The 27289-nt window shown below is 31.4% G+C and overlaps 1 protein-coding gene across 1 annotated transcript in view; it reads left to right on the top strand.

Annotated features, from left to right (window-relative positions):
* The window catches only part of LOC113375684 (annexin B9-like), a 29273-nt gene extending 1984 nt beyond the window's left edge, over positions 1–27289 (top strand). The window contains exons 2-3 of the mRNA XM_026615619.1: positions 6098–6544; positions 27224–27289. Coding sequence (XP_026471404.1) covers positions 6098–6544; positions 27224–27289 — 513 coding nt within the window. The remainder of the gene's footprint in view (positions 1–6097; positions 6545–27223) is intronic.

Here is a 27289-nt window from a genome sequence, read left to right as displayed (position 1 = left end):
AATAAATCAAATATTGATTTTAGGCTATTTTCCAGCTCAATGAATGAATTCAATCATGATACCATTACATAAGCCCAGTAAAATAAACAATATTCCAGCAAACTATTGTCCAATCGCACTACTCAATACATTGAGTAAGGTGGCAAAAAAAGTCGTACAAACCAGGGTCAACAATCATATAAAAAAGTTAAATATTATACCAAACTTTCAATTCACTGTAGGAGTACCGTGTCAAGCATTGATTGAAACAATTGTCACTTGCCAATGCAAGGAATAGTTGATGTTTTATATTAAAAAGTCAAAATATAGTTTTAAATAAAATATTAAAGAATGTTTATTAATAAATAACTGTTATTGAAATTACACTGATGATGAGGCACACCTTGGTCTCGAAACGTTTGTAATCATAAAATAAAGTTGTGTTAAAAAAATCTGAGTGCTGTTTTGTTCATATTAAACATTTAGTATTCGTTCCACTCATATCATAATATTCTATATATATATGATTGATTTCTTGAAGGGCGTAACATCAAGTAAAAAATAAGTAAGGTAAAGATTTTTTTAAAACATCTTTATTTTTCCATACGTTTCGACGTAAAATTCTACGTCATCGTCAGTGTTTCTACAATTAAAAAAAAAAAACAAAACAGAAAGTAACGTTAAAAATTGAATATACATAAGTAATAGTAAAAGGAAAAGGTTTAACTAAAGAGATAGACTAATTATATCTGAGCCTTAAATTAAAAAATGCAAAACATTACTTACTTGAATTTCTTAGACTATCACTTTCACATATTAATACAGCTTGTAAAAATTAATATTGGGAACAAGCACCAAATGTCAGTAATTTCTTTTTTATAAACAATAAAAAATAAAAAAAAACAAATAGAATATTTTATGTAAGCACTCGTGTTCCGAGGCAGGCTAGACAAGAATAAAGTTTTGTAAAAATCTGAGGTCAAAATTTTGAGAAAAAACACATGTTGTGCGTGATAGTGCCGTGCACACAGTGGTGTAAGGTATTTGATATAAATTGTGAAACATTATTTAGAACATATTGGTAATTTTCGCAAATGAAGCTGGTATCTGTACGTTTGTTTAAACAATTTCTATCCAAAAAAATATTGGCCGATTTAGAAAAACGCCTTTGTGAGACTTTCGACTCGTGATGAAGAACCTTTGCATCATAAAAATTGAACGTATGATTATTTAGTTTTAAATGTTCTGTGATCATTGTTTGCCCTTGATTTTTGTTTTTTGAGTTATTATCGTGTTGTTTCAAACGTTTGATAAGGTTCTGTCTTGCTTCGCCAATATAGGTGGAATCACAGTCATTGCAAAATATTTTATAGACCATATTGGATACTCGTTCTAAGCTAGAACGAATCAAACCTTCTAAGCAGAACCTTATCAAACGTTTGAAACAGCATATGTATGTATACAAACTAGTGTTCACTGAAGTTGACACAAAACAATGTATCGAAACGTATGGAAACAATAAAATTGTTTTAAAAGTCATACAAGTTTTTAGTTGATGTATTGCCCTGAAGACTGAATCTCACATATCTCAACATCAAAATTATAAAAATTTAACAAATATACATATAAATATATATATATATATACATATATATATATACATATATATATATATATATATACATATATATATATATATATATATACATATATATATATATATATATATATATATACATATATATATATATACATATATATATATATATACATATATATATATATATATACATATATATATATATATATATATACATTAACAAAGTCTACTAATCGGGCATAACATCAATAAAAAACAGAAATTTCTTTCAAAAATTTATTTTAAATCCATACGTTTCGGCTATAATCTAAGCCTTCATTCAGTGGAAACTAAAAATAAAAATAAAAACTAAAACAATTGAATTGGAGTGAAAAGAAATAATAAAATAGTAAATAGTACTTATAATTAGTTATTCTTAGTGTTAAATTGGAAAATTTTAATAATCCATGGTATCAAGATATGGTAATGCACTACTCTATGTATTATAAACATTAAACTTATAATACACAATATTTTCACAAAACACTAATTTAAAAAATCACAATTGGATAGTGTGTTGTTCGTAGACTGGTTGAAGATATAATGGAAAAAGGACTTTTTAAAAAATATTTTTTACCAAGATTCTACACATATGTAGAACGAATTGCGAATCCTTTGCGCGTCGTTTTTATTGTTTTGTGAAAAATTTGGAAATACTATCTAAATAAAAGAGGTTTGTGTCGCACAGCGTGTTAAGTTCATTCCGCTTATTTATTGTTTTATTGCTGTAGATAGTTAAAAAAGATCCTTCAATAATTCTTCGTTTGGATAAATTTTGTTCGAATTGTAGTACAGTCGCGTTAGAAAAGTCCATAATGTGTTTTAAAGTATAAATATGTTCTGCTATCATAGTTTTAAACTGCCTTGGATTTTTTTAATTGTTTTTATGTTGTTGTAAACGTTTCATTAAGTTATAGCTTGTTTCACCTATGTAAATTAAATTACAATCTAGACAATTAATTTGATCGACGAGATTTCTAAGTCGTTCGATATTAAAAGGGTTTTTTGTTTTGGTAAAAATAGTACTAGTCGTTGTACTAAAATTGTTTACAAGTCGGAGTACAGATTTATAATAAAGTTTTTTCCAAGGAACATACAATTCTTTAATGTCGCAAACATATCACACCAGAAAGAGTTTCTGAGTCAGGTAAATCGTTTTGTACTGTGGAATTTTTCATTTTGTTCAAAATGTATCTTCGTCTGTTACTGGTTACGGAGTTTATAAGTTTTAAGGGATAGGAGTTATCTGTTAGAATTTTCGTAATTAAGTTGATGTTGTTGTCCCAAAATGTTTTGTCCGATAGAAGTATTGCGTGGTCAGTTAGATTTATTATAGTACCTATTTTCATTTTGAGTGAATGATAAGAAAAATAATTAAGGTAACGTCCAGAGTTAGTTGGTTTTTGGTACCAACTTGTTATTAGTTTGTTATCCGTAGTACGTATAAGTTTTATGTCTAAGAAGCTTATCGAGTTCATTGTCTCTAATTCTACTGTAAATTTTAATTTTTTATTGACGTTATTAAATTGATCAATTATCATAGTGACATCATCACTAGGGATACAAGTGATAATGTCATCTACATAACGGTAATAAAAAATATGTTTATTGTAATGTTTTAAAATTGTATTTTCAAGAAGTTGTAAAGATATTTCTGCTAGAGATGTGCTTGCTTGGGACCCCATTGGCGCCCCAAAAATTTGATAATAGAAAGAGCCATTGAATTCAAAATAAGTGTTAGAGACAATGAACTTGACAGTTTCCCTGAACCAGTGCAAAGATAAAGAAGTCAACGGGGAAATTTGATCCCATCGGGTTGTTATAGCATCTAAAATAAGGTCTAGAGGTACATTAGTAAAAAGTGAGACTACGTCTAAGCCAATTAGTTTGTAGTTGTCCGGTATATAATTTATCTTGTGTTTTAAGTCAGTAACGAGTTCATTGAATTGAATGAATATAGAGGGGTATTAATGTCTGAAACTATTGGTCTAAAAGGTCAATTATTTTTGTGGATTTTGGGAAGGCCATAAAGTATGGGGAAATATGGGTGTAAATTTTTCAGGTCAGATGTTATCTCTATGGATAGTTGTTTGTTTGCTGTGAGTTTATCTAAATATTTATGGCACATACGGTTTATGTAGTCAGTTGGATCGTACGGTTCATGTAGTCAGTTGGATCGTTATTGGTAGTTTTGTAAGTGTTAGTGTTAAGTAATAATTCAGATATTTTATTTATATAGTCTTGCTTGTCTATGATAATGGTGATGTTGCCTTTATCCGTTTTAGTGACCACTATATCCGGATGATTTTTGAGAAATATTTTGCAAGCTTTATGGTCTCTAATAATATTATCGTGAGTTGTATTTTTGATATTAAAGGAATTAATATGTGAGAGGAATTTTTTACAAAAAAGATTTCTAGTGTGAATTTTAGTTTTCGGATCTTTAATTTGTTGTAGACCATATTCTAAATTACTGAGCAATTTAATAAAGTTAAAATTACGACAAGTAGCAGGAACTGAAAAATTAGGTACTAAAGCGAATATGTACAATAGTCTGTCTGGTATGTCGATAGAAGAATAATTTTTTAACCATTTATCAATAATATTTTTATCTAAAATTATTTTGTTATTTTCCAATTTATTTTGTAGTAGCTTATTATATTAAATTTGTTAGTATACGAATGTTTTAAACTATTGAACTGTTTATTGTTTCTAATTGTTTCCAAATATAAAAAGTAGTCAAAAATATCGATTTCCACTGTGCGATAAAGCCAGTTTGTGATTTTTTCAATTGTATTTCTAAAATTGCAAATATTTTTGATACATCTGTTAATTGTGAGTGCAATGTATTTTAAACTAACTTTATGTGAACTATTGTATTGGGAATTATTACTAGTGGATTTGAAGAATAAAAGTTACGTATAAATATAATCTTTCTGGCTTATTATTGTTTTTTATTATTTTTCTTTCACACAAAATTTGACAGAGTTATAAATGTTTAAAGACTGCGCGGCCGCGCAAACTGGAAAACAAAGTTTTTATAAAATCGTGAGTTTTCTGGAAATAGTTTGTACTAAAGTAGTGAATCTGCTAGAATCCATCAAGATGTATATAATGAAGTGAATTCTAGATGGAATGTGAATTACTTTAATTCTGGTGGAAATGGCGCTCATTAAACCATATGATTTAAAAGAAAATAAAACTTAGTATTTGCTTCTTATTTGCATGATAGCTCACTCATTTTACACGCAAAAAACTTGTAACATCACTCATTTTAAAGTTTATGTTGAGCACTATAAAACCCAATTTACCAAAATGCATAAAATGTAAAACCTCGACACTAGATGGCTTTAAATACAACAATTAAATCTTAAACGAAATAAAAAACGATTTTGCTCTTTCAAATCTTGCTTAATATTTTTTCTAGAACACTTTATGTAATACCAATTTATTAAGAATTTTATTGACATTATTTTGTTTATTGCATGATTTTCGTTAAAATGTATATTTTAGGAGATATTTGCAAAAAAAACGAAGATAACGCAAAAACTATATGAATCTTTAGTGGCCAGTTACTTGAAAAGTCTTAGTTTTTTTGAAAAACTATAAAAGACATTTTTTTCTTATAATTAATTCTTATATCGATTTCCGACGTTATTTTGAAAAAATGTAATTACACAATTAATTAATTAGAATGGGTGTCATCCCCCCGGGGAGTGGTGGCGCAACCCGAATTGTTTTCACTTTTGAACTTGAGGGTAAGATGAACCTAATTCCAAAATTTCATGAAATTCGGAGCACAATAAAAAAATTCAGACCTAAAACGATCCGTTTACTGCACTAAAAAACCTCTCGCTATATATATGTATATATACATATATATACACATTGATACTGACATGCTTTATTTAAATAAGTCTTTCTCATAGAATAAGACTTGGGGTTCAAACTTATCGTTGTTGATATTAGCATGATCCACATGCGTGCTTTTAAATTTTTTATTATCTATTTTTCGCATTGTAATTCATGCTACCTGAGTCCTAATCTAAGTTCTGACAAATCTGGCCAATATAAGAACAATTACAGTTCAAACAATCTACTTTATAATATATATATATATATATATATATATATATATATATATAATTATAATATATACATTTAATTATAATACTTTATAATTAAATGGTAATAAAATGTTTCGGATGTTTCTGAAGATTTTGGCATATCTTTTAAAAAAAAATGATGTATGTGTGTGTATGTGAGGCTTGGTGTGCAAACGATATTTTGTCTACAATTTTGAGAGCACAAATACACCAATTAGAATTATTCAAAAATGATCGATTTCTATAGATATGGAGGCGTACTAATAAGCTTTTAGCAAAGACAGTTTCAGCCGTTTTGGATATATGGAGCAAAAAACAACAGTAAGTGGGAATTCGGTTTTTGCGAGAAGGGTCATCCTATTCGAATACTCAGACTGGTTCGAGACTTGGAACCGACAAGGAGGCAATCGTTGAAATTTTGTGCACGTGCACAACCATCGCTGCATTATACGAGAACCTCTATGGCAAATCTTTGGAATCCGACCTGAAAGGTGACGTTTCAGGACACTTAAAACGTCTGTGCGTGTCCCTGTGCCAGGCTAACCGTGACGAAAGTTCAGGCGTGGACGAGGGCGCTGCCATAGCCGACGCCGAGGCGCTCGTGGACGCCGGAGAGGGCCAATGGGGCATTGACGAGAGCGCCTTCAACTCTATTTTGGTGACGAGGTCCTATCAGCAATTGAGGCAGGTGTTTGCCAAATACGAGAGACTGGCCGGACACGACATCGAGGAGGCCATCAAGAGGGAATTCAGTGGCAGTATCGAGAAGGGATTGCTCGGAATTGCGAAATGCGTAAAGAGCAAAGTGGGCTACTTTGCGGTAAGATGGTAATTGGATAATCTATAATATTTATGGGAAACTGGTAGTAAAAACTAAAAATGTTTGTCTGTTTGCCGTGCGATCGGGCGTGTTTTGCATGTACACAAAGCAGGGAAGAATGGCATTATAACAGAATCTCCGATAATTCTTCCTTGCTTGTTTGTGTGTAGAATGCGCCTGGTCGCACGGCAAATAGTTTAACATTTTCACTGCTCTGTTATTGCCCCATTATATTATTATTACCGGTTAATAGTAATGGGCTTAATGTAAGTGTTTAAGAATTTGTCTATTCGACCACAATGTTTCAAAGTTCAAATTTAAAGTACACAACAAATAATATATTTATCTTTAAATGCTTTTTGCATGTTATATAAACATAAGTCTTATGACGATGTTCATTTTTACATAAATATATATTTAATAATTCCAAAAACATTTTATTCCCATTCATAAGGAGACGTAATGGTTAGTTTTTGGCAACGACAGGTCTACCCGTGTGGAAGATAAGGAGCTAACAATGCTAAAAACTACAGTTTTTGAAAAAATGGTGCATTCGCATCGAATAATTCGTTTGTGTCAACAGTCAGAAAAAACGTTGGGTTTTTCGGGAAGACAAGTTATTTATATTTTAAGATTTCAAAGAAAATGTTAATAAACAAACATTTTTTTTAAATATCGAAAACTTCCCGTTAATGAAAATGTTTATATATCTTTACGTCTCAAAGGTTTGTGAATATTTTGGCATACCTTAGAAAAAATGGATGTATGTGTGTGTATGTATGTGTGTGTGCAGATACAAATTTTTATCGGCGATTTTGGGAACACCGATCAGCCGATTCAAATAATTCAAAAAACTTCCGATTCGTATTGATATAAGGAGACGTGCTGATTAGTTTTTGGCAAAAGCAGGTCTAGTGGTTATAGACTCTCAATAAAAGTAAGTTAAAAAAATGCCATTTGGCGGTCAAAAATGTTCATTGGACATATGCACATCGATTTGAGTGATCGTATTGACGAGGTAATGTGCTGATTAGTTTTTGGCAATGGCCGGTCCAGTCATTCCCGAAAAATAGAGCAAAAAGCGCAAAAACAACTAGTTTCAACGGAACGGCACATCCAATTAGAATGATTCAAAAAACATTCGATTCATATTATGTGAATAATTGATTATATATTTGTGAAGGGAGTCTAGCGGTTTCGGAGATTCGGAGTGAAAATTACAAATAATGAGAGTACGGCGCTCCGATTAGAGTGATTCAAAAGAAATAATTAGTTATTTGCAGTGATTTCAGTGTGCATATTTTTTCGTAACCTCCCCGACTGATTGTGAATGTGAGTAGAGGCACTTTAGTCATTCATCATTTGAATATAGCTAGCATTTTACGAATTTGGTGTTGTGTGTGTTTGTCGCTCTACTCTTGCCGTGTGATCAGGTCGGACATGTTGATTGAGTAAGGGATTACGGTGCGGACGCCGTCAACGTGCGGTATTAGTCCCTGCGTCGCTTCCCTGTGATGCCGGATCACCGCACGCCAACGGGAGATGCACGCTTCGAGGCAACATCCATGATTATTGCAGACACGGTCATGTCAAGTACTTTTACTTCATAATTTTTTGACATTAATTGCTTGAAATGCAGCAATGATGCTCAATTTAAGTTTTTAACTTTCCGTAGGGTAAGTTATAGTAATCGCAAAAAACGAAAATAAAACGTTTTATATAACTTTACGTTTCAAAGGTTTCTGAATATTATAGCATACCTGTGTGGGCGCGTGTGTGTGCAGATACAAATTTTTGTCGACTTTCTGGAACACGGATTAACCAATTTGAATAATTTAATTTGATTTGTATTGATAAGGAAACGTGTTGATTTGTTTTTGTTTGACAAGTCTAGCCGTTTCCAAGTTACGAAGCAAAAAGAACCAAAAATAGTAATTCAGTTTTTGAGAGAACGAAGCGGTCGATTTGAATAAATCAAAAAACATTTTATTCATATTGACTAAGCGAAGAACTGCTCAATTTTTTCAAAAGGCAGGTCCAGCGATTGTAAACTCTCAAAAAGTAAGTTAAAAAAATGCCATTTTGGCGGTCAAAAATGTTCATTGGACAATGCACATCAAATTAATAAATGTTTTAATAATGTGTACACATTTGTGTCAAATTTTTTTGGTTTTGTACCAAGATTTTTAATTTTTAACTTCCCGAAGGAGAAGTTTATGTTTTCATCAAAAAATCCGATTTGCTAATTTTATGTTTTCTCGACGTTTCAAGCCATTCTGAATCGAATGAGACCAAATTTGGAAAAAGTATGTGTGTGTGTGCAGTGCTGGATTTACAGTTGGGGCAGTCGGGGCTACTGCCCAGGGCGGCAAATTTTCGGGGGCGGCAAAATAGGGATAGTGGGAAGAAAATTCTATACCATATAATTAACTCATTTTTTTATAACATTTTTAATTTCAAGAAATATAATTAACAAAACATTATACAAATGCAATGCAAAATTTGGCAATTTGGCTATATAAAGATTGCAAGTGAATTGAAAGTTTAAGAAAAATATGTTCTTCAGATCTCGGGCCCTCTTAAGATGACGAATTTGTGCACTTCCAAGCTCATAGCGCCGAAAAAAATTAAATCAGTGACGCATGCCATTGTTCCTTACGGCAAGTTACTGAAACTTTCCGTACTGAAAATTACATTTTATAAAAAGCTTTGAAATGATAATTTAAAAAAACTTTTTTTTTATATTTAGAATTTTTTTGAAAATTATTAAGTTTCATTTATTAAACTTATTAAAATTAAATTTTATTTTAATAATTCGATTTCTATTGATAGCGAGACGTGCTGGTTAGTTATTGGCCAAGACAGGTCCAACTGTTTCGGAAATACGGGCCAAAATGCCCAAAATAATAATTCATTTTTTGAGAAACGGACCGTCCAATATCATTAAAAGAAATTTACATATATATACAAAATGGAGAACTGATTAAATTTGTGGGAGGCAGGGCTAGCAGTTTCTGTGATCCAATAAAAAATTTGAAAGAGAAACATTTGGCGGTCAAAAATGATCATTAGCCATATGCACATCAAATTATCAGATATTTTAATAATATAAATTTTGTTTACATTTCTATGGGTTCTGTATAATTATTTATCTATTGTTCTGCGAGGCGGCGCTTACGCGCTTCTTTATCTCGTCTGTACGCAGCTAAAGCAGGCCGTTTGCTTAATTTTTTTTTAATTTTAATTTTTGGTACGAGAAGTTTCAGCAATTTATCTTAAGGCACGATGCCAAGCACTACTATTTACACTATGTAATGCGTAATAAATTTCTGCAATCAAATAGTTATTTTAATTTTAGAAAAATGATATATATATATATAAACTATTTTAAGTAAAAATTTAGGGATGGGGCGGCATTTTTGTCAGTGACCCAGGGCGCCAAATTTCTAAATTCGGCCCTGTGTGTATGTGAACAGATTTTTTGCCGTAAATCGACGTTTTCTCAAAAACGAGCAGACCGATTTCAAAAATTTTAAAGCCATTCGATGTATCTCGATCAGGACTAGCGTTTATCGATTTTGCGCAACGATCAGCAATGCCGTTTCTTAGTAAATAGCAGAAAAGTGAAAAAATTTTCGTCCACGCTTTAGCCCGCAATTCTGAATCGATTTTGAAAATGCAAAAATCATTTGAAAGATATTGGTTGGGAGTCGACCTGATTAGTTTTTGGTAAAGTTTAGCCGTTTTCTTGTAACAAAGTGTTAAAAAAAAAATTTCGACGATTTTCTTGAATTTTTTTTGATGATAGATATCATGGTTTTCTAGATCATACTAAAATATTACGGCCCCATGACGAGTCGTTTAATTTTGAAAATTTGTCAAAGTTTGCAAAAATTAGTATTGTTTTTTTGACGTTTGACAAAACTAGAACTTTCATCGACGTTTTCAAAAACGGCTAGACCAATTTCAAAAATTTAAAAGTCAATCGATGTATTTTGACGTAGATTATCTTTTCTCAGTTTAGTGCGACGATCTGCCGAGCCGATTCTTTGTGATTTGAAAAAGTGTTTAATTTTTTGTCTAGATTTAAGCTCGTACTACCGAATCGATTTTGACAAATCAAAAACTGTTCGAAAGATATTAGTAGGGAATGATATTGATAAGTTTTAGATGAAAATCTACCGAGCCGTTTTCTTGTAATTAACTGTTGAAAAAAAAATTAGACGATTTTTATGGAACTTTTTTTGGCGATATATATCATGGTCTTATAGAACTGAAATATTATATTACGGCCTTACGACAAGTAGTTTAACTTTAAAAATTCATCAAAGTTTGAGAAAATGAGTAGTTTTTTTGACGTTTGTTAAAATGAAAATTAGATGATTTACTTGGTATAGAGTGCTCGTTCGTTTTCAATGATGTGTAATAAATCCACTAAGAATACTATTAATCACTCAAAAATTAATTTATATTTTATTGATTAAGTCGATTATTTACACATATCGGGAAGTTCATGTAACTTGCCTCAAGGCTAAATACCAATACCAACTAGTTAAAATTTACGTAATTGGCCCAAATAAATGTCATCGACATTCTCGACAGTTTCGGAGGCATGGAGCGCAAAGGGTGTAAAAAAGGTTATGCATTTTTTGAAGAAACGGATCATTAAATTAATTCAAAAAACATTTTGCTTGAGTAGATGGTGTGCAAAAAATGCTTTTTACAGAAAAAAATTCAAAAAAATTAAAATATTCGAAATTTTTCACCATTTTCAAAAAAACATTTTGAATAATTTCAAAATATATCTAAATTTAAAAAAAAAAAGATTTCTTACAAAAATTTGAAATTATTTCGAAATTTTCAAAATAATGGAATATTTTCAAAAATTTCTAAATTCTAGAACAATTAAAAAAACACGTTTTTTAAAAAAATAAAAAATGTCAACCATCTAAAAAAAAATTCAAAAGTTTTTGAAAAAATATACGCTGAGTTGTTTGTGGAATACGCTCGCAGCTAAATTTAAAAAGCACTTATTAGATTAATCTATTGCTATGCCCTACGGGATGTTAAAAAACTAGTGCGGCGCATGGCATCGTACCCTATGGCAAATTGTCTTAATTAAACGCTCGCCTCCCGTATTTTAATTAAACGTTCGAATGATTCAAAAAACATTCTGATTGTTTTAACAAAATAATTGCTTTTGGAAAAAAATTGTTTCAATTTCTTTTTTTCAAAAAAAATAATTTTTTGTATATCGAAAATAGATCAGATTTTATTTTTAATTCTGACTAAAGTTCTAATATACTACACATACTTAATACATACTATAAAGAAATAAGTTCTACGTTGCAACTCAGTTTATATAATTCTTATAAATATTAACTAATGTTACAATATTTATAATAATCTATTTGAAAATATTTAATATTTCTCGAAAATTTTGTTGCGATACGAGAAGTTTCAGCAATTTAAACAGTGTTACAATATTTATAATAATCTATCTAAAAACATTTAATATTTTTCGAACATTTTGTTACAAAACGGAAAGTTCCAGCAATTTCCCTTAAGGCACGATGCCACTAGTTACTTTATTTATTGAATCTCCGAAGACGATAGACTTGCCTTTATCAGTTGTTCATTTCGTCAATAATATTAAAAAATGAAATACCACTTTTTGACACTTTTTGCAAAACGGCCACACCTGACTTTGCCAAAAACTAATCAGCACATCTCCTTATCAGTAGAAACCGAATGTTTTTTGAAATATTCAATCGATTAAACCGTGTTCGCAAAATCGTCGACAAAAGCATGTATCCGCACACACACACATACATCAATTTTTTCTAAGATATGCCAAAATGTTCAGAAACATTTGGAACAAAAGATAAGCAAAATTTTTTTTTTCCATTTTTTGCGATTACTATAACTTACGGACAAAAAATGATCATTAGACATAAGCACATCTTTCACACAAAATATCTATGAAATATGTGACATGTAACAAAACATATCACATATTTTATAGATATTTAAATAATAAGAATAAATTTAGTTTACATTTTTATGGGTTCCGTGCCAATGTTTATCCTTTATACTTCAACGCGGAGCTCAGACGCTTCAATATTTCGTTTATACTTGAAAAAAATGTTAAAAATTTCCAAAATATTTTAAAGTATAAAAATCTATTTTTTTTTCAAAAAAAATCTTTAAAACCTATTTTATTTCGACGTTATAAAAAAATGACTCTTTTTTTAAAACTTTTGGTACGGGAAGTACCAGCGATTTGCTTTAAGGCACGATGGATGCCACCATTGGTTTTACTCAATCTCTGAAACCGCTAGATCTGCCTTTCCAAAAAATTAATCAGTTCTTCATTTTGTCAATACAAGTAAATTGTTTTTTGAATTATTAAACTTTGACGCTCCGTTCTCTTAAAAACTAAAGTGCCATTATTAGCAATCTTTGAACAGCTATCTTGTCCAAAAACTAATCAGCTTATCTTAGAAATCAAACGTTTTCTGAATCATTCAAATCAATTGATTCGTGTTTCCGCTATTGTCGGCGAAAATTTGTATCCGAACACACACATACATCCATTTTATCTAAATAAGGTATGCCCAAATGTTCAGAAACCTCTGAAATGTAAAGATATATTAAAATTTTCATTTTCGATATTTTGCGATTACTATAACTTACCCTAAGAAGTTAATAACGTTTACTTAAATTATATTAAAGTCTCGTAAAATAAAAAACAGTGTTCGCAACCAAAAAATCAAACAGCAAACAAAAATACTTTTATTGTAGACTTTTAAACATTGCCGTTTATCTCCCGATAGCGACGTCGTAAGAATCAAAGTGATGACTGGTTATAAATTATTTACCGTCTACTTTCAAATTTTATTGTTAAATCTAAACTTCACTTGTTTTTGAGATATTGGTGGTGGATCTGACTCGCGGATTTTTAAACCTCACTCTTCATCCATAATTATATATAAATATATTAAAAATTTTTGACTGAACTCAAAACTTGCATTACAATCAATTTTTGTTTTTGCGGGTTACATCAATCTAATTAAGTTAGGGAAACAAATACAATTGTCAATTTTAAACCAAACAACCAAAAATAGCTAGAACAAAACATTACAAATTGCAAAGCATAGATATAAAAAGACTAGTGGTGCATGGCATAGTGCCTTAAGGCAAAAACTTTCCGTACCGTAATTAAACGTTCGAGGAATGCAAATAATCAATAATTAATAAAAATGACTCAATCAATAATTGTTTTAAATATTTTCAAATAGATTACATATACCAAAATTTTGGAAATTATTTGAGAGTTCGGCATATTTTAGAATTTTTGAAAAAATTCTTTTTTTTTAATTTTTTTAGAATTTTGCAATTTTTAAAAATAATCAATTTTTTTTTTAATTTCGAAATATTCTAAAAAAATTTGTAGAAAATCGTTTTTTTTAATTTCGATATATTATCAAATTATTCAAAATTTTGATTTTTTTTTTAAATTTTGAAAATTTTAATTTTTTCTGAAATTACAAAATTTCTTTTGAAATTTTTCAAAATTACGTAATTTTTTGTCGAAGCATTTTGTCACACCATCTACACAAGCAAAATATTTTCTGAATTAATCTAATCGGATGATTCGTTCTCTCAAAAACTGCATGACCATGTTTACACCCTTTGCACTCCATACCTTCGAAGCTAGACGTGCCTTTTGCAAAAACGCATTGAGATCGAGTACATTTTTTTAATCATTCAAATCGCTTATTTCATACTATCGAAAATGTCGAGGACATTTGTTTTAGTTCTATAAGTGAACTTTAAAATTAAAAATCTTGGTACCAAACCCGAAAAATACATAAAATATATACCTACATTATTAAAATCTTTATAAAATATCTGATAATTTGATGTGCATATGTCTAATGATCATTTTTGACCGCCAAATGGCGTTTTTTTTTTTTTTTACTAAAACTCCGTACAAATTAAATGTTCTTTGAATAATTCAAATCGGACGTTCCGTCCTCTCCAAAACTGATTTACCATTTTTGCCCGTATCTTCGGAACGGCTAGACCTGTCCTTGCCAAAAGCTAATCAGCCGTTTCCTTATCAATACGAATCTAATGTGTTTTGTCAATTACTCAAACCGGTTGATCTAAGTTTTCATAACCATCGACTTCAAAATTTGAATTTGCACGCACTGTAAGTCATTTTTTCTAAGGTATGCCAGAATGTTCAGAAACCTCTAAAACGTAAATATATATAAAATATTTCATTTTCGAATTTTTTTCGATTACTATAGCATACCCTAGGGAAGTTAAATATTTTGAAAAACGATTAACTCGACTATTGTACAATCAGAAAGTAAAACAAAGTTAAAGTTAATGAATTTTGACCTACGCGTTGTTTTGAAATAAAATCTTACAAAACAATGTTATTTTATCATTTCCTATTTCTCACATGAATTTTCCTTGATTTGAACATTAATTATACGTTCGTGTCAATTCGAAACCGCCGTCCGAAGTGTTGAGACACAGATCCGAGTCGTTTAACCATAGAAATGACACCTTTTTGCAATTACGATTTCTTATTCCTCATGTTTTTCACTTTACGTGTTACATTGTATTAGTATTCGTCTGTTATTGATGTATAGGGACAATTGCGTTTGTTCATCAAATGACACATAATAGCGGCCATCCGGTGCAACGTAGCCCAATGCGCATTTCAAGTTACAACAAGAAGAAATACTATAATTTGTCTCTTCGATAATTATGAGACTCACAATTTTATAACACAAAACCCGAATTAAATCCGATATTCTCATTGATATCATTCGACTTATTTGTACACACATACACACATAATAATAAATAATGGGCAGGTTGGAAACATTCAATTCAATTGGAAATATATTTTTGATTTATATAACTAAATCTGTGAATAATAGTCCATAAAAAACTTATCAAGCGATACTTTGTCTGTGATGGTATTTTTACCCATCAATGATAAATCAACAAAGTTGCTTTGAATGTATGGTTTTAATAAACTTGAAAGTATTATCACTTGAACCTCTGTAACTTGTAAACTAATCGTCAGATTATCATGAAAATATGACAAGTATCGTTTGAAGATATACGTACATCCTAAAAATCATATGTGTTTTTTGTTAGCGGACCCACCTGTGTGTATGCCTCGAAACTTTTCAGCCGATGTAATAACCAAGTGAAAATTTAAGTTAAGGATTATTTACCAACAATATTTAAAATAGGAGAAACAAGATGTAGGCCATCACAGTGATTTTTACGACATCGATATCTGGAAATAAATGGCAAGGTTTGAAAATCTATCACAAGAATATTTTCTTTCGTTATTTTTTTGGTTGTGAGCACTGTGGTTCAGTTTACGAGACCTTAATATAATTTTTAAGTATACATATTTTAATTGTTTTTTAGAATCTATTATTAATTTTAAGTTCAATTTAACCGTTTTTTACAAAATCTCTATAAAAGTTTACAACTAAACCTTTACCTTGATAAAGGTGTAAAAATAGCGAATAAAAAATTAAATTAAGTTAAATACAGCAATTTTACAAAAGATAAATTGAAGAAATAGTTATTCCAACTCTGGATTCTTCTCACGAAATATCAAATCAAGATTACTTACAGTGTTATCTCTGTAAACTAGAGGTGCATGGCATCGTGCTCTAAAGGCAAATTGCTGAAACTTACCGTATTGAAATTTAAATTTCTTAAAAATGTTGGAAATGTATTTAAAACTTTGAAAAAAAAATTTTTTGATAACTTTGAAAATTTTAAAGAGAAGTGACTTTTCGATAAGTTCCATAAGTTGAAATATTTTTGAAATTTTGAACTTTTTTCGAAGTAGTCGCGTTGCGTTAATAAATAAAAAAAATCGAACGCTTTGTTATCTCAAAAACTAAATATCAATTATGGCACTTTTTAATTTGTATCAAAACAGCTGGCTCTGCCTTTGCGAAAAACTAATCAGCACGTCTCCTTATCAATAGGAATCGTACGTTTTTTAAATTATTCAAATCGGTTAATCCGTGTTCTTGAAATCGTCTACGAATATTTGTATCCGTACACAAAAAATACACATACATCCATTGTTCCTCAATTATGCCAAAATGTTTAGAAACCAGTGGAAAATAAAGATATATAACTAATGGGGCATGGTATCGTGTATCGTGCACTTTCCAGGCAAATTGCTGGAACTTTCCGTAAAAAATTAAATTTTTACCAAAACTTCAACTTTTTTAAAAACCTTAAAAAATGAGATCGTAGAAAATTTTGAAATTTTCCAAAAAATGCCTTGTTTTAAAAAAACCTTTTTTTTTTCTATTTTGAATTATTTTGATATTTTTAACTTCCCTTAGGGTAAGTTAAAGTAATCAAAAAAAAATTATTTATATATCTTTACGTTTTGATGTATGTGTGTATGTGTGTGTGTATGAATGTGCGGATACAATTTTTTGTCGACAATTTTGAGAACATAGATCAACCAATTTGAATAATTCAAAAAGCAATCGTATTCTATTGATAAGGAGACACGTACTGAGTAGTTTTTGGCAAAGGTAGGTTTAGTCGTTCCAAAGTACGGGGCAAAAAAGCCAAAAATCGTAAATCAATTTTTGAGAAAACGGAGCGTCCGATTTGAGTGATTTAAAAAACATTTTATTGACAACATGAAAATGACACATTGACTACATGAAAACTTGATAAAATTTTTGAAAAGATAGGTCTGACGATTTTGGAGATCCATTAAAAAAAGTGAAAAAAAATGCTATTTGGCGAACAAAAATTATCATTAGACATGATCACAAATTTTGTTTACATTTCTACGGGTTGCGTACCAATATTTATCCGCTACACTGCGATGCGGCGCTTACGCACTTCGATAATTCGTTTCTATGCAGCTAACGTATAGCAATTGCTTTAAAAAAATGTTCAAAATATTTAAAAGTATAAAAAAATAGAATTTATCAAAAACGTAAATTTTTCTCAAAAATTTAAAAAATCGAAAAATCTTTTTTTGTCTTCAACGTTCTAAAAAAATTGAATATTTTTCAGAAACTTTAATTTTTGGTTACGGAAAGTTTCAGCAATTTTCCTTAAGACACGATGCCATATACCGATAGTTTTTTTTCTATAGAGTTGCGAAAAACAGATCTTAAGCGTTAATACTCGCTAGAGTGTGCTGCGTCTTGCGACACCTACTTCCGGCTACTAGTCCGTTTCTCCAGTTTTATCCTTCAAAATGTGCTGTAAGCTGCCACAGCTAACCAGTTTTCTTCTAGTTTTATCATATAGGTCACCAGACTTGCAGGGGATAGTCTGGCGCCTATAATGTCTTCGATGGTGCTCCAATACTTAACAAGTTTTTATAATTCGCATTCAATTAATTTTAATTATGCTAATTTAAAAAATGCAGATTATTTCAAGAGTGGAGATTTGCAATCAGATAAAACTTTAGGAGCAAATTTATACAAACATTGTTAATTATTTTATATTAAGGTGCATGTTTGGAACCAGACAACACTTAACAAGTCTTTATAACGGCATTCAATTATGTTAATTCAAAAATGCAGTTTATTGCATCAGTGCAGATTTGCAATCAGATAAAAACGAAAAAAATCTAGATAATTGTTGTTAATTATTTTTATTTAAAGTGCAAGTTTGGAACCAGGTAACACTTAACAAGTCTCTATAATAGCGTTCAACAATGTTAAATTAAAAAATGCAGATTATTTTAAGATCGTTTCGCCTATTATCTTTCTCTTGTGAAGATAGTTCTCTAGCTTTTACGTCAAATTTATGCTTTAGGGCGTCTAAAATCTCCTCCGAATTTGCACTTTTCTAGGCATTTAACGTCGATTGTTAGGAGGAGCCATACCTTCTGAGAGTTAAAACTACCATACCATGCTGTCCTCGTTATTTCCCGATCGCACGGTCGTCCTGTTCGAAAACCGTATTGGTTATTGGCAAAACCTCTGGCGCAGACGATGTCGTTGCGACGCCTGCTTTGTTTGAGCATGTCAAACAATTTTCCGGAAATGTGTCACATGCAGAGTGGTCTAAACAACAATGATGTTATAGGGGTTTCCTTCTCAATAGCAACAATGTCTGCCGCTTCCAGACCGTAGAAAACGTGCCGGTTGCTAGGCAAGCATTGTAAGAGAACAACTGGAAATTCTAGAACTACAGTGTTAATCACTTTGGCTGGGATGCCATCGGAACCTGGTGCTTTTCTTGTCTTGATGGTTTTCACCGCATTTTGCAGTTCCTTGATACTAAAAGGTGATTTTGTACTGTTTTACACGTGCTGTCTTTTCTCCCATAGCGGGTGTTTAAAGAAAAGTTTTGCTACGATGCTATTCACCATAGTAGAAGATTTTGGCGCTTTGAGTAAAGTTTTCCCAAGTCGTTTAGTGACAATTTGATAGGCTTTTCCCCAGAAATCTTTGTCAATATTGTTGCAAATTTCTTCCACAATCCGGCGTTAGCTGATTTTTTTGCTTGTTTAGAATTTTCTTGGCCTATTTGTACTCGTTAGCTTGTATGTCCTGGTTAGAAAAACGTTTTGCTGCTCTTGTTGCGTGGCAACGTAATACGTTGCATATTTTTCGCAGTTTTGCTATCACTGATGACCACTAATATGCTGTACTGTGTACACCGCTATCTTTTAGTCGTTGTGTAGAGGCGTTAGGTGCTTAAGGGTTTGCAACACTTTAGAATTAGGCTTCTCAGCATTCCACCTCTACTTGTGAGTTATGCATGGTCGAGTCGGTCCAGGTTCAACGCTTAATGTCACATGTTGATGATCGCTGCCAATATACTCTTCAGATACAGATCAGTCTCTTATCATGTTTGCTATCCTTGCAGTGCAATGTTGAGGATAGATTCCGGATATGCTTGTCTTCTAAAAGTTGTGACATTCCCAGTGTTTAGTACTGTAAAGATTAACCTTGTTTCAAAGTCTGCTTGGACAGTTTCTCTAGTGTCCGAGTTATTCGCGCCCCATTGAGCCGATTTGCGTTGAAATTATCAGCCGGCTGATGACTCCGGCCGTGCACCTTGATGCCTAGAGTTACCACGCACGCTGCGCTATATGGATCATCCAGACTTTTCTGTCAAGCAGTGTTTCCTCATCCGCTCGAACAACCCCACCAGCCGAAAGGGGAGTTTTTCTATTTTACCGCGATAGCTATTTTATTTCGCTCTTGCCCTCTGATTCAAAGAACAGCCAGCTTTTCCAAACTACAAGGATACACAAACGGTGGCTACTACTATTTTATTTTGCCCCAATACCCGAATTTGGCTTCCCTGTCGGGATATGTGTGTGTGAGAGAGAGTGTGAATGTACAAATTTTTGTTTTTTGTATAGCAAAGGAAATGCTTTTATGCATCATATACTAGACTTTAGTCTAGGTATGTCAAACTCAATACTGTCTAGATATAATTCCAAATGCAACACCTCAATATCTCTTCTACATCGTCACGTAAAGCACTAAATTGCGGGCACACAAAGAACACGTGCTCAACATCTTTGAATTTGACCAAACAAAATGAGCAATCCAGCGAGCTATCGTGCTTGAAGTGGTGTAGGTAGGCTCGAAAACAACCGTGCCCAAATAGTATTTGTGTAGTGTAATTTTTTTTTTCTCCGTGCTTCCGATTCAACCAAACTTTGATGTTTGGAATAAAAACGTTGCGCTCATCTGCCCTTCACTGTAACATCCTACAGTTGCTGCTATCAATCAATACTGTTCTGCCGTTTTTCTATTCTCAAATTTTCAGGACTCAGTCGTTCTTTCTCTGCTAGAACTATGAGATGCCTCCGATATTGAGCAAAATGCAAATTTCTTCCACACTCAGACGATTTGTAGGTCGTGCAATTCTCCGCGATTTTTGAGTTTTGACATCTAATATACCATAAGTAGGCACCAAAGTAACCACTGACGATAATAGTAATATCTTTCTGTTTTGTTTTGGGTCTTCAACATTAAGCATCAGTCGAGCAAGACTCGTTCTAACTACTGACGCATTAGCACGTATTCCACCTGTTGATTCAAATTTATTAAAAAATCAAGCCTTACCTTAAGGTAATAGACGTAAGGTTTTCATATAATCTCTAGATTTCCTAACATCAGTTTGATGGTTTTTATTGTTTTTCTACTCGTGATAAGAACAGGTTCACTTTAATGTTGTGCTAATTATAGGTTTATTGTTCCCGTTCAGCGAATCATTTTTCTCAAGGATATATTAAAAAACTTACAATCTCATTAATTTGCTTGAAAACAACTGCTATTGCTACATCATTTGACACATGGTGGAATCTCTTGTCTAAAACCGTCGACGTTTTTGTGAACGCGGATTAACCGATTTAAATAATTCAAAAAACGTTCGATTCGTATTTATGGGATTACGTGCTGATTAGTTTCTTTCAAAGGCAGTTTCGACTGTTTAGATGATATGGAATGAAAATGCCAAAAAACTTAATTAAATTTCTAAGATAATGGAGCGTCCGATTTGATTAATTCAAAAAATAATTAATTTTAATTAACGAAATAAAAAACTGAATATTTTTTTTGAAAAAGTTTAGTGATTTTGGAGACCTAATAAAAAAGTAACTAGTGTTGCATGGTATAAAATGATTCCAATGTTTTTTTTTTGAAATTTTATTTTTGCACATTTAGCTTCTTATCTCAAAACGGCTGGACCTGTCTTCACCAAAAACTAATCACCATTATACCCCATCATTACGAAATTATTGTTTTTTAAATCATTCAAATCGGATGCTCGGTTCTCTCAAAACTTTAATTGCCATTTTCTGCATTCCTTGCTCCGTATCACCGAATTTTTGAATATTCCAAATCAGTTGATCCGTGCTCCCGAAAACGTGAACGAAAAAATTTATCCATACATAGAGTAGGGCGGGGCTAGTTGAGCAAATTTTTACTTAAACGGATGTAGCTCCTCAATGAAAAGTCTCAATAAATTGCTATACGGCTTAATTAATTTGTTGTTTATCGCTTAACAAAAGTGTTAATACTATTTTTTGGTAATAAGTAAAATTTAAAAGCTACAGCTGTTTAAATGCAAAAAGTCAAGTATGCTCGATGTACCCCATAGGTATAGTTGAGCACTAAGAAAGTATAATGAAATCATAGGTTCAATGTCGATTAGTGATGAAATAAAATAAGTTTTTAATAACCAGTTCTATATTTATAGTCTATATTGACAGAGAAAACAAAACTTATAGTAATTTGCTTTGAATAATTAACCAAAAGTAGAATCAACAAAACAATATCGTATCTTAGGAATTATTTTACCAATATATTCAGTATTTTTGTTTAAAATCATTATTTCTTTATATTATTACTCATAGACTTAGCTTAAATCTTAAAAGTAATAATTAATTTTTGGAAGTTAATAGTAATTGTCTTAGTGACAGAACAAGTTTGGCAACTATGCTCAACTAACCCCAACTCGGAATTTCAAAATAAAAGTGAGTTTATAAAAAAAACGTGAGAATTATACCCAGAATCTCTGTGCATATTAAAAGTACTATAATTATATGGCAGAATAACATTTACCTGATTAAAAATAAATAACATTTGACTAAACCAGACAAAAACTCGTGATGAATTACTTTTTTATTTTTTGGTCTCAAAATAAACAAAACGCCCGGGAGCCTCAGTCTTTGTCCAGCTGCCACTAGCGATCGCGGGATGTTTATTTCTCCCAAACCTCTATCTTTCCGCCATATAATGCCTAAACGGACGGTGAATAATTTTCGAGATATTTTGATTGTTCAATTTCCCTCTATGCTCAACTAGCCCCGCTCTACCCTACGCACACACACACATACATCATTATTTCTGAGGTATGCCAAAATGTTCAGAAACCTCTAAATCGTGAAAATATGCAAATATTTTTATTTTCGATTTTTGGACGATTTCAATAACTTTCCCTACAGGAAATTAAAAAGAATGTTTTTTGACGGAATTATCAGATATTTCATAGAAATTTTAATATTAAATACAAATGTTAACATTTTTATGGGTTCCGTACTAATGTTAATCTGCATCGTGGCGCTTACACGCTTCGATATTTTGTCTCTACGCAGGCAAAGCAGCGCAATCGCTTTAAAAAACTAGCTGTAAGTGGAATTCTGTCTTAAGGCAATTAAGGCATCGTGCCTTAAGGCAAATTGCTGGAACTTCCCGTACCAAAAATTATTATTTTTTTAAAAACGATTAACATTTTTGAAAAAAAATTACTTTGAAAAAATAAGATTTTTGAGAAACTATAAATTGGACAAAAAATTACTTTTTTTAAAAAAAAAAAAAAAAATTAAATTTTTTTTTTTAAAAAAAAGGTTTTTTTTCTTTATTTTGACATATTGTGGAAGATCTGAACTTTCTTTTCAAAGCAATCGTACTGCTTTAACTGCATAGGGACAAAATATAAAGCGCGTAAGCCCCGCGTCGCTGTCTAACGCATAAGAATTGGTACGGAACCCATAGGAATGTTAACAAAATGTATACTTATTGTTAAAATCTCTATAAAATATCTGATAATTTGATGTGCATATGTCTAATAATCATTTTTGACCGCCAAATGGCTCATTTTTTTACTTTTTCCTCCATATCTCCAAAACCGCTAGACCTTCGATCGATCGATTCTTCATCTTGTCAATACAAGTGAAATGTTTTTTGAATTATTCAAATCGGACGCTCCGTTCTCTCAAAAACGGAGTTACCGTTTTCGGCACTTTTTGCCCCGTATCTTCGGAACGGCTAGACCTGCCTTCGCCAAAAACTAATCAGCACGTCTCCTTATCAATACGAATCGAATGTTTTTTGAATGATTCAAATCGGTGGATCCGTGTTCCCGAAATCGTCGACGAAAATTTGTATCCGCACATACATACATACACACACACACACACACATACATCCATTTTTTTTAAGGTATGCCAAAATGTTCAGAAACCTCTGAAACGTAAAGATATATAAAAATTTTCATTTTTGATTTTTTTGCGATTACTATAACTTGCCCTACGGAAAGTTAAAAAAATTCAAAAAAAATAAAATTTTTTGTGCTGAAAGTTTCAGAAATTTGCCATGAAACACGATGCCCTACACAACTAGTTATTAAATTCATTTTACCAAACTTCGTAGGAGATCTATCGCATGGAAAATTCATCACATAAATCAAGGTCAATGATTGTCCCCCGGGCAGTGGCAGAAAACGACTTATTCGGATTAGCTTTACGCTCATGAACTTTGGCCAAATGCATATTGTAATACCGTTTGTAAATTGTGGGTATTCGATAATAAACAGACCTCTTCTTTATTATTCGTCATATTAATATACAAGGCCACAATTGGAAAACATCAGATAGACTTCTTCTAATAATAAACTTAAACTAGTAGTTTATGGCATTGTGCCTTAAGGCAAATTGCTGGTACTTCCCGTACCTCCCCGAGCAATATTAAATGTTTTTAAATAGATTATTATAAATATTGTAACTTTCATTATTCTTATTTCATAAAAAGTAAATAAACAAAACTTAACTATTTGAAAGTGGCATTTAGCCATAAGGCAAATAGCATGAACTTTCCGAAATGTGTAATAATTGTCTTATGGGGTTACATGGGTTTCACGGTTTCAAAAAATTGTTTTTTTTTGTCTTATTAAATTCTTTAACATCTCTAGAATACTGTCCTAAATTTTCAAGTTAATCCGACTAATACCTTTACCTTTATTGTCTCTTAAAACTTTAAACGCGTTTTTCTCAAAACTATGTTTTCAAAGACGTTTGTCAAGATTTCTCGCGAACTAGTCAACCGATCTTAATTAAATTTCACACAAGTCTACGAGATATCATTTACAAAGTCTTGAACAAAGGATTTTTTTAAATTTACAACTATTTAAAAAAAAATGTCAAAAATTTTTATCGAAATTTGCATTTTTTTAAGAAAACGTTTGCCAAAAATCCAATTTTCATTTATTTTTATTTTTCTTCGTCCATTACCTAATTTATTGTGTTTACTAAAACACGTATTTATTATTTTTATTTTGGATGTTTCTGCAAGAAGTTCTGCTGACAACGCGGAGGCACTTTTTTCCGAGGGACTGCCGCAAATTTTGTCGTGATGTTAATTTTACAAAATGTTTATTAAATATTGAAAAAAGGCCGTTTTTTGGTCGAAGAAACCCGTGTAACCCCTTAATCAACCAAATTTGAAATTTAGATATTTAGATAAAATTTTGAACCGTTTACTTCAAAGATAAAGTTATTGCTTTTAATTAAATCTAAACATTGCGATTTGCAATTTTCTCAAATACATTCAAATGAACTGTATACAGTTTATAATTAACTTCCCTTAGGGTAAGTTATAGTAATCGCAAAAAAATGGAAAATGAAAATTTTTATCTATCTTTACGTTCCAAAGGTTTACCTTAGAAAAAATTGATGTATGTGTGTGTGTTTGTGTGTGTATGTGTGTATGTGTGTGCGTGTGTGTGTGCGGATACAAATTTTCGTCGATGATTTCGGGAACACCGATCAACCGATTTGAATAATTCAAAAAACATTTGATTCGTATTGATAAGGAGACGTGCTGATTAGTTTTTGGCGAAGGCAGGTCTAGCTGTTCCGAAGATACGGGGAAAAAAGTGCCAAAAATGGTAACTCAGTTTTTAAGAGATCGGAGTGTCCGACTTTAATAATTTAAAAAACATTTTACTTGTATTAGCAAGATGAACAAATGATTAAATTTTCATGAAGGCAGGTCTAGCGGTTTTGGAGATCTAGTAAAAAAGTAAAAAATGCCATTTGGCAATCAAAAATTATCATTAGCCATATGCACATAAAATTATCAGATATTTTATTGAGATTCTAGCAGTAAGTATAAATTTTGACTATAAAATTTTGTTTACATTCCTATGGGTTTTGTAGCAATATTTATCCGTTAGATGGCGACGCGGCGCTTTCGCGCTTCTATATTTTGTCTCTATGCAGTTAAAGCAGTACGATTGCTTTGAAAAAAGTTCAGAACTTCCAAAATATTTAAATAAAAGTTTTTTTTTCAAAAAAAAATATTTTTTTTCAAAAATTTATAGTTTCTCAAAAATCCAGTTTTGTTAAAGTAATTATTTTTTTATCTTTTTAAAATAATATATTTTGGTACAGGAAGTTCCAGCAATTTGCCTTATGGCACGATGCCATGCGCCCCACTATTTATATCAAATATATTGCACAGCCACGTGGTTGTATGCCCTAATATTGTATTTAGTTGTATTTTGTATGTAGTTTATTATTCCACATTTTAAAGAATTGATAATGTTTGACACATCACAAAAGTAACTTTTTTTTTATTTAATTTATTCTGCAATCTGTTTTACATATTCATTAACATTAAGCAGAGATTGCTAACAATAATTATCATATAATATAAACAAGAAGATAGTAGCAACACCCAGCGGCGTGTCTACTAGGTATATATAACACATGTTAATAATAATAAGAAATAATAATAATAATAAAATAAAAAAAGAAAAGAAATACAAAAAACAAAACGATAAAAAACAAACAATCAAATAAAATATAAAAAAGAATAGTAATTAGGTTTAACTGGACTAGATAATGTCTTGTGGCAATTTTCTTTTCAATCTGGTGGGCTGACTATCCTGGTAAACTCTGCTGGCCAATTAGTTGAGATGTACGTCAATCCTATTTTTATATTTAGAAGCAACCACTAAAATTTGTTCCTCGATTGTGAGCAAGCCAGTGATGGATAATCCATGAAGGGGTGTAACGAGGAGCTTTTAATATTTGCTTCAGGATTCTGTTTTGAGCACGTTGGATGATGTTCAGATTGCTTTTTTTTTTGCTGTACCCCAAAGTTGGAGACCATAGGTTCATATGGGCTTGAGTACCATCTTGTATATTAACAGTTTATTGTAAACTGAGAGTTCAGAATTGTTGTTTAGTAGCCAGTAGAATTTTTTAAAGGTTTGATCTAATTGCTGTTTTTTTATTAATTATACGTTGTTTCCAACGTTGTTTTCAGGTGGATGCCAAGGTATTTCACCGACTCTTTGGGAGGAATCATTGCATTGTTAAGTTCAACTAAAGGACATGTTTGATTGCATAGTGTGAATGTTACATGGACCGATTTTGAGCTGTTGACCTCTATTCGCCACAGTGAAAACCATTTTTCAGCTTTGATGAGATGTTGCTGAAGACTGCACGATGCTGCTTATGGATCTTTGTTTACGGCGATAATACACGTATCATCAGCAAATATGGCTACACTTGTATCCGTAGAGATTGAAAAATCTGCTGTATAAATTAAAAATAATGTAGTAGCAAAGACGCTCCCTTGAGGCACCCCGGAATTTATATTAGTGATATTTGAGTCTGTATTAGCTATACTGACAAAAAAAATTCTATTTTGTAGATAGGATTTTATCAGTTGAAATAAAGTATCTGGAAGACATCTTTTTATTTTGTACATTAGGCCTGTGTGCCAGACTTTGTGAGATCTAAGAAGGCTGCAGAACAATACTCTTTTCTATGGAATGCGTTGTTGATTATGTTTACAATCCTATGAACTTGCTCTATAGTAGAATGTTGGTCGCGGAACCCGAATTGGTGATTTGGAATTAGATCCAAATCCTGCAGGAAATCTTTGA

Source organism: Ctenocephalides felis, unplaced genomic scaffold, assembly GCF_003426905.1.
Source record: "Ctenocephalides felis isolate EL2017-DRISC unplaced genomic scaffold, ASM342690v1 CF-g0.4_SCAFFOLD_01886, whole genome shotgun sequence".
NCBI classification, from domain to species: domain Eukaryota; kingdom Metazoa; phylum Arthropoda; class Insecta; order Siphonaptera; family Pulicidae; genus Ctenocephalides; species Ctenocephalides felis.
This window is presented reverse-complemented; position numbering and strand designations above follow the sequence as displayed.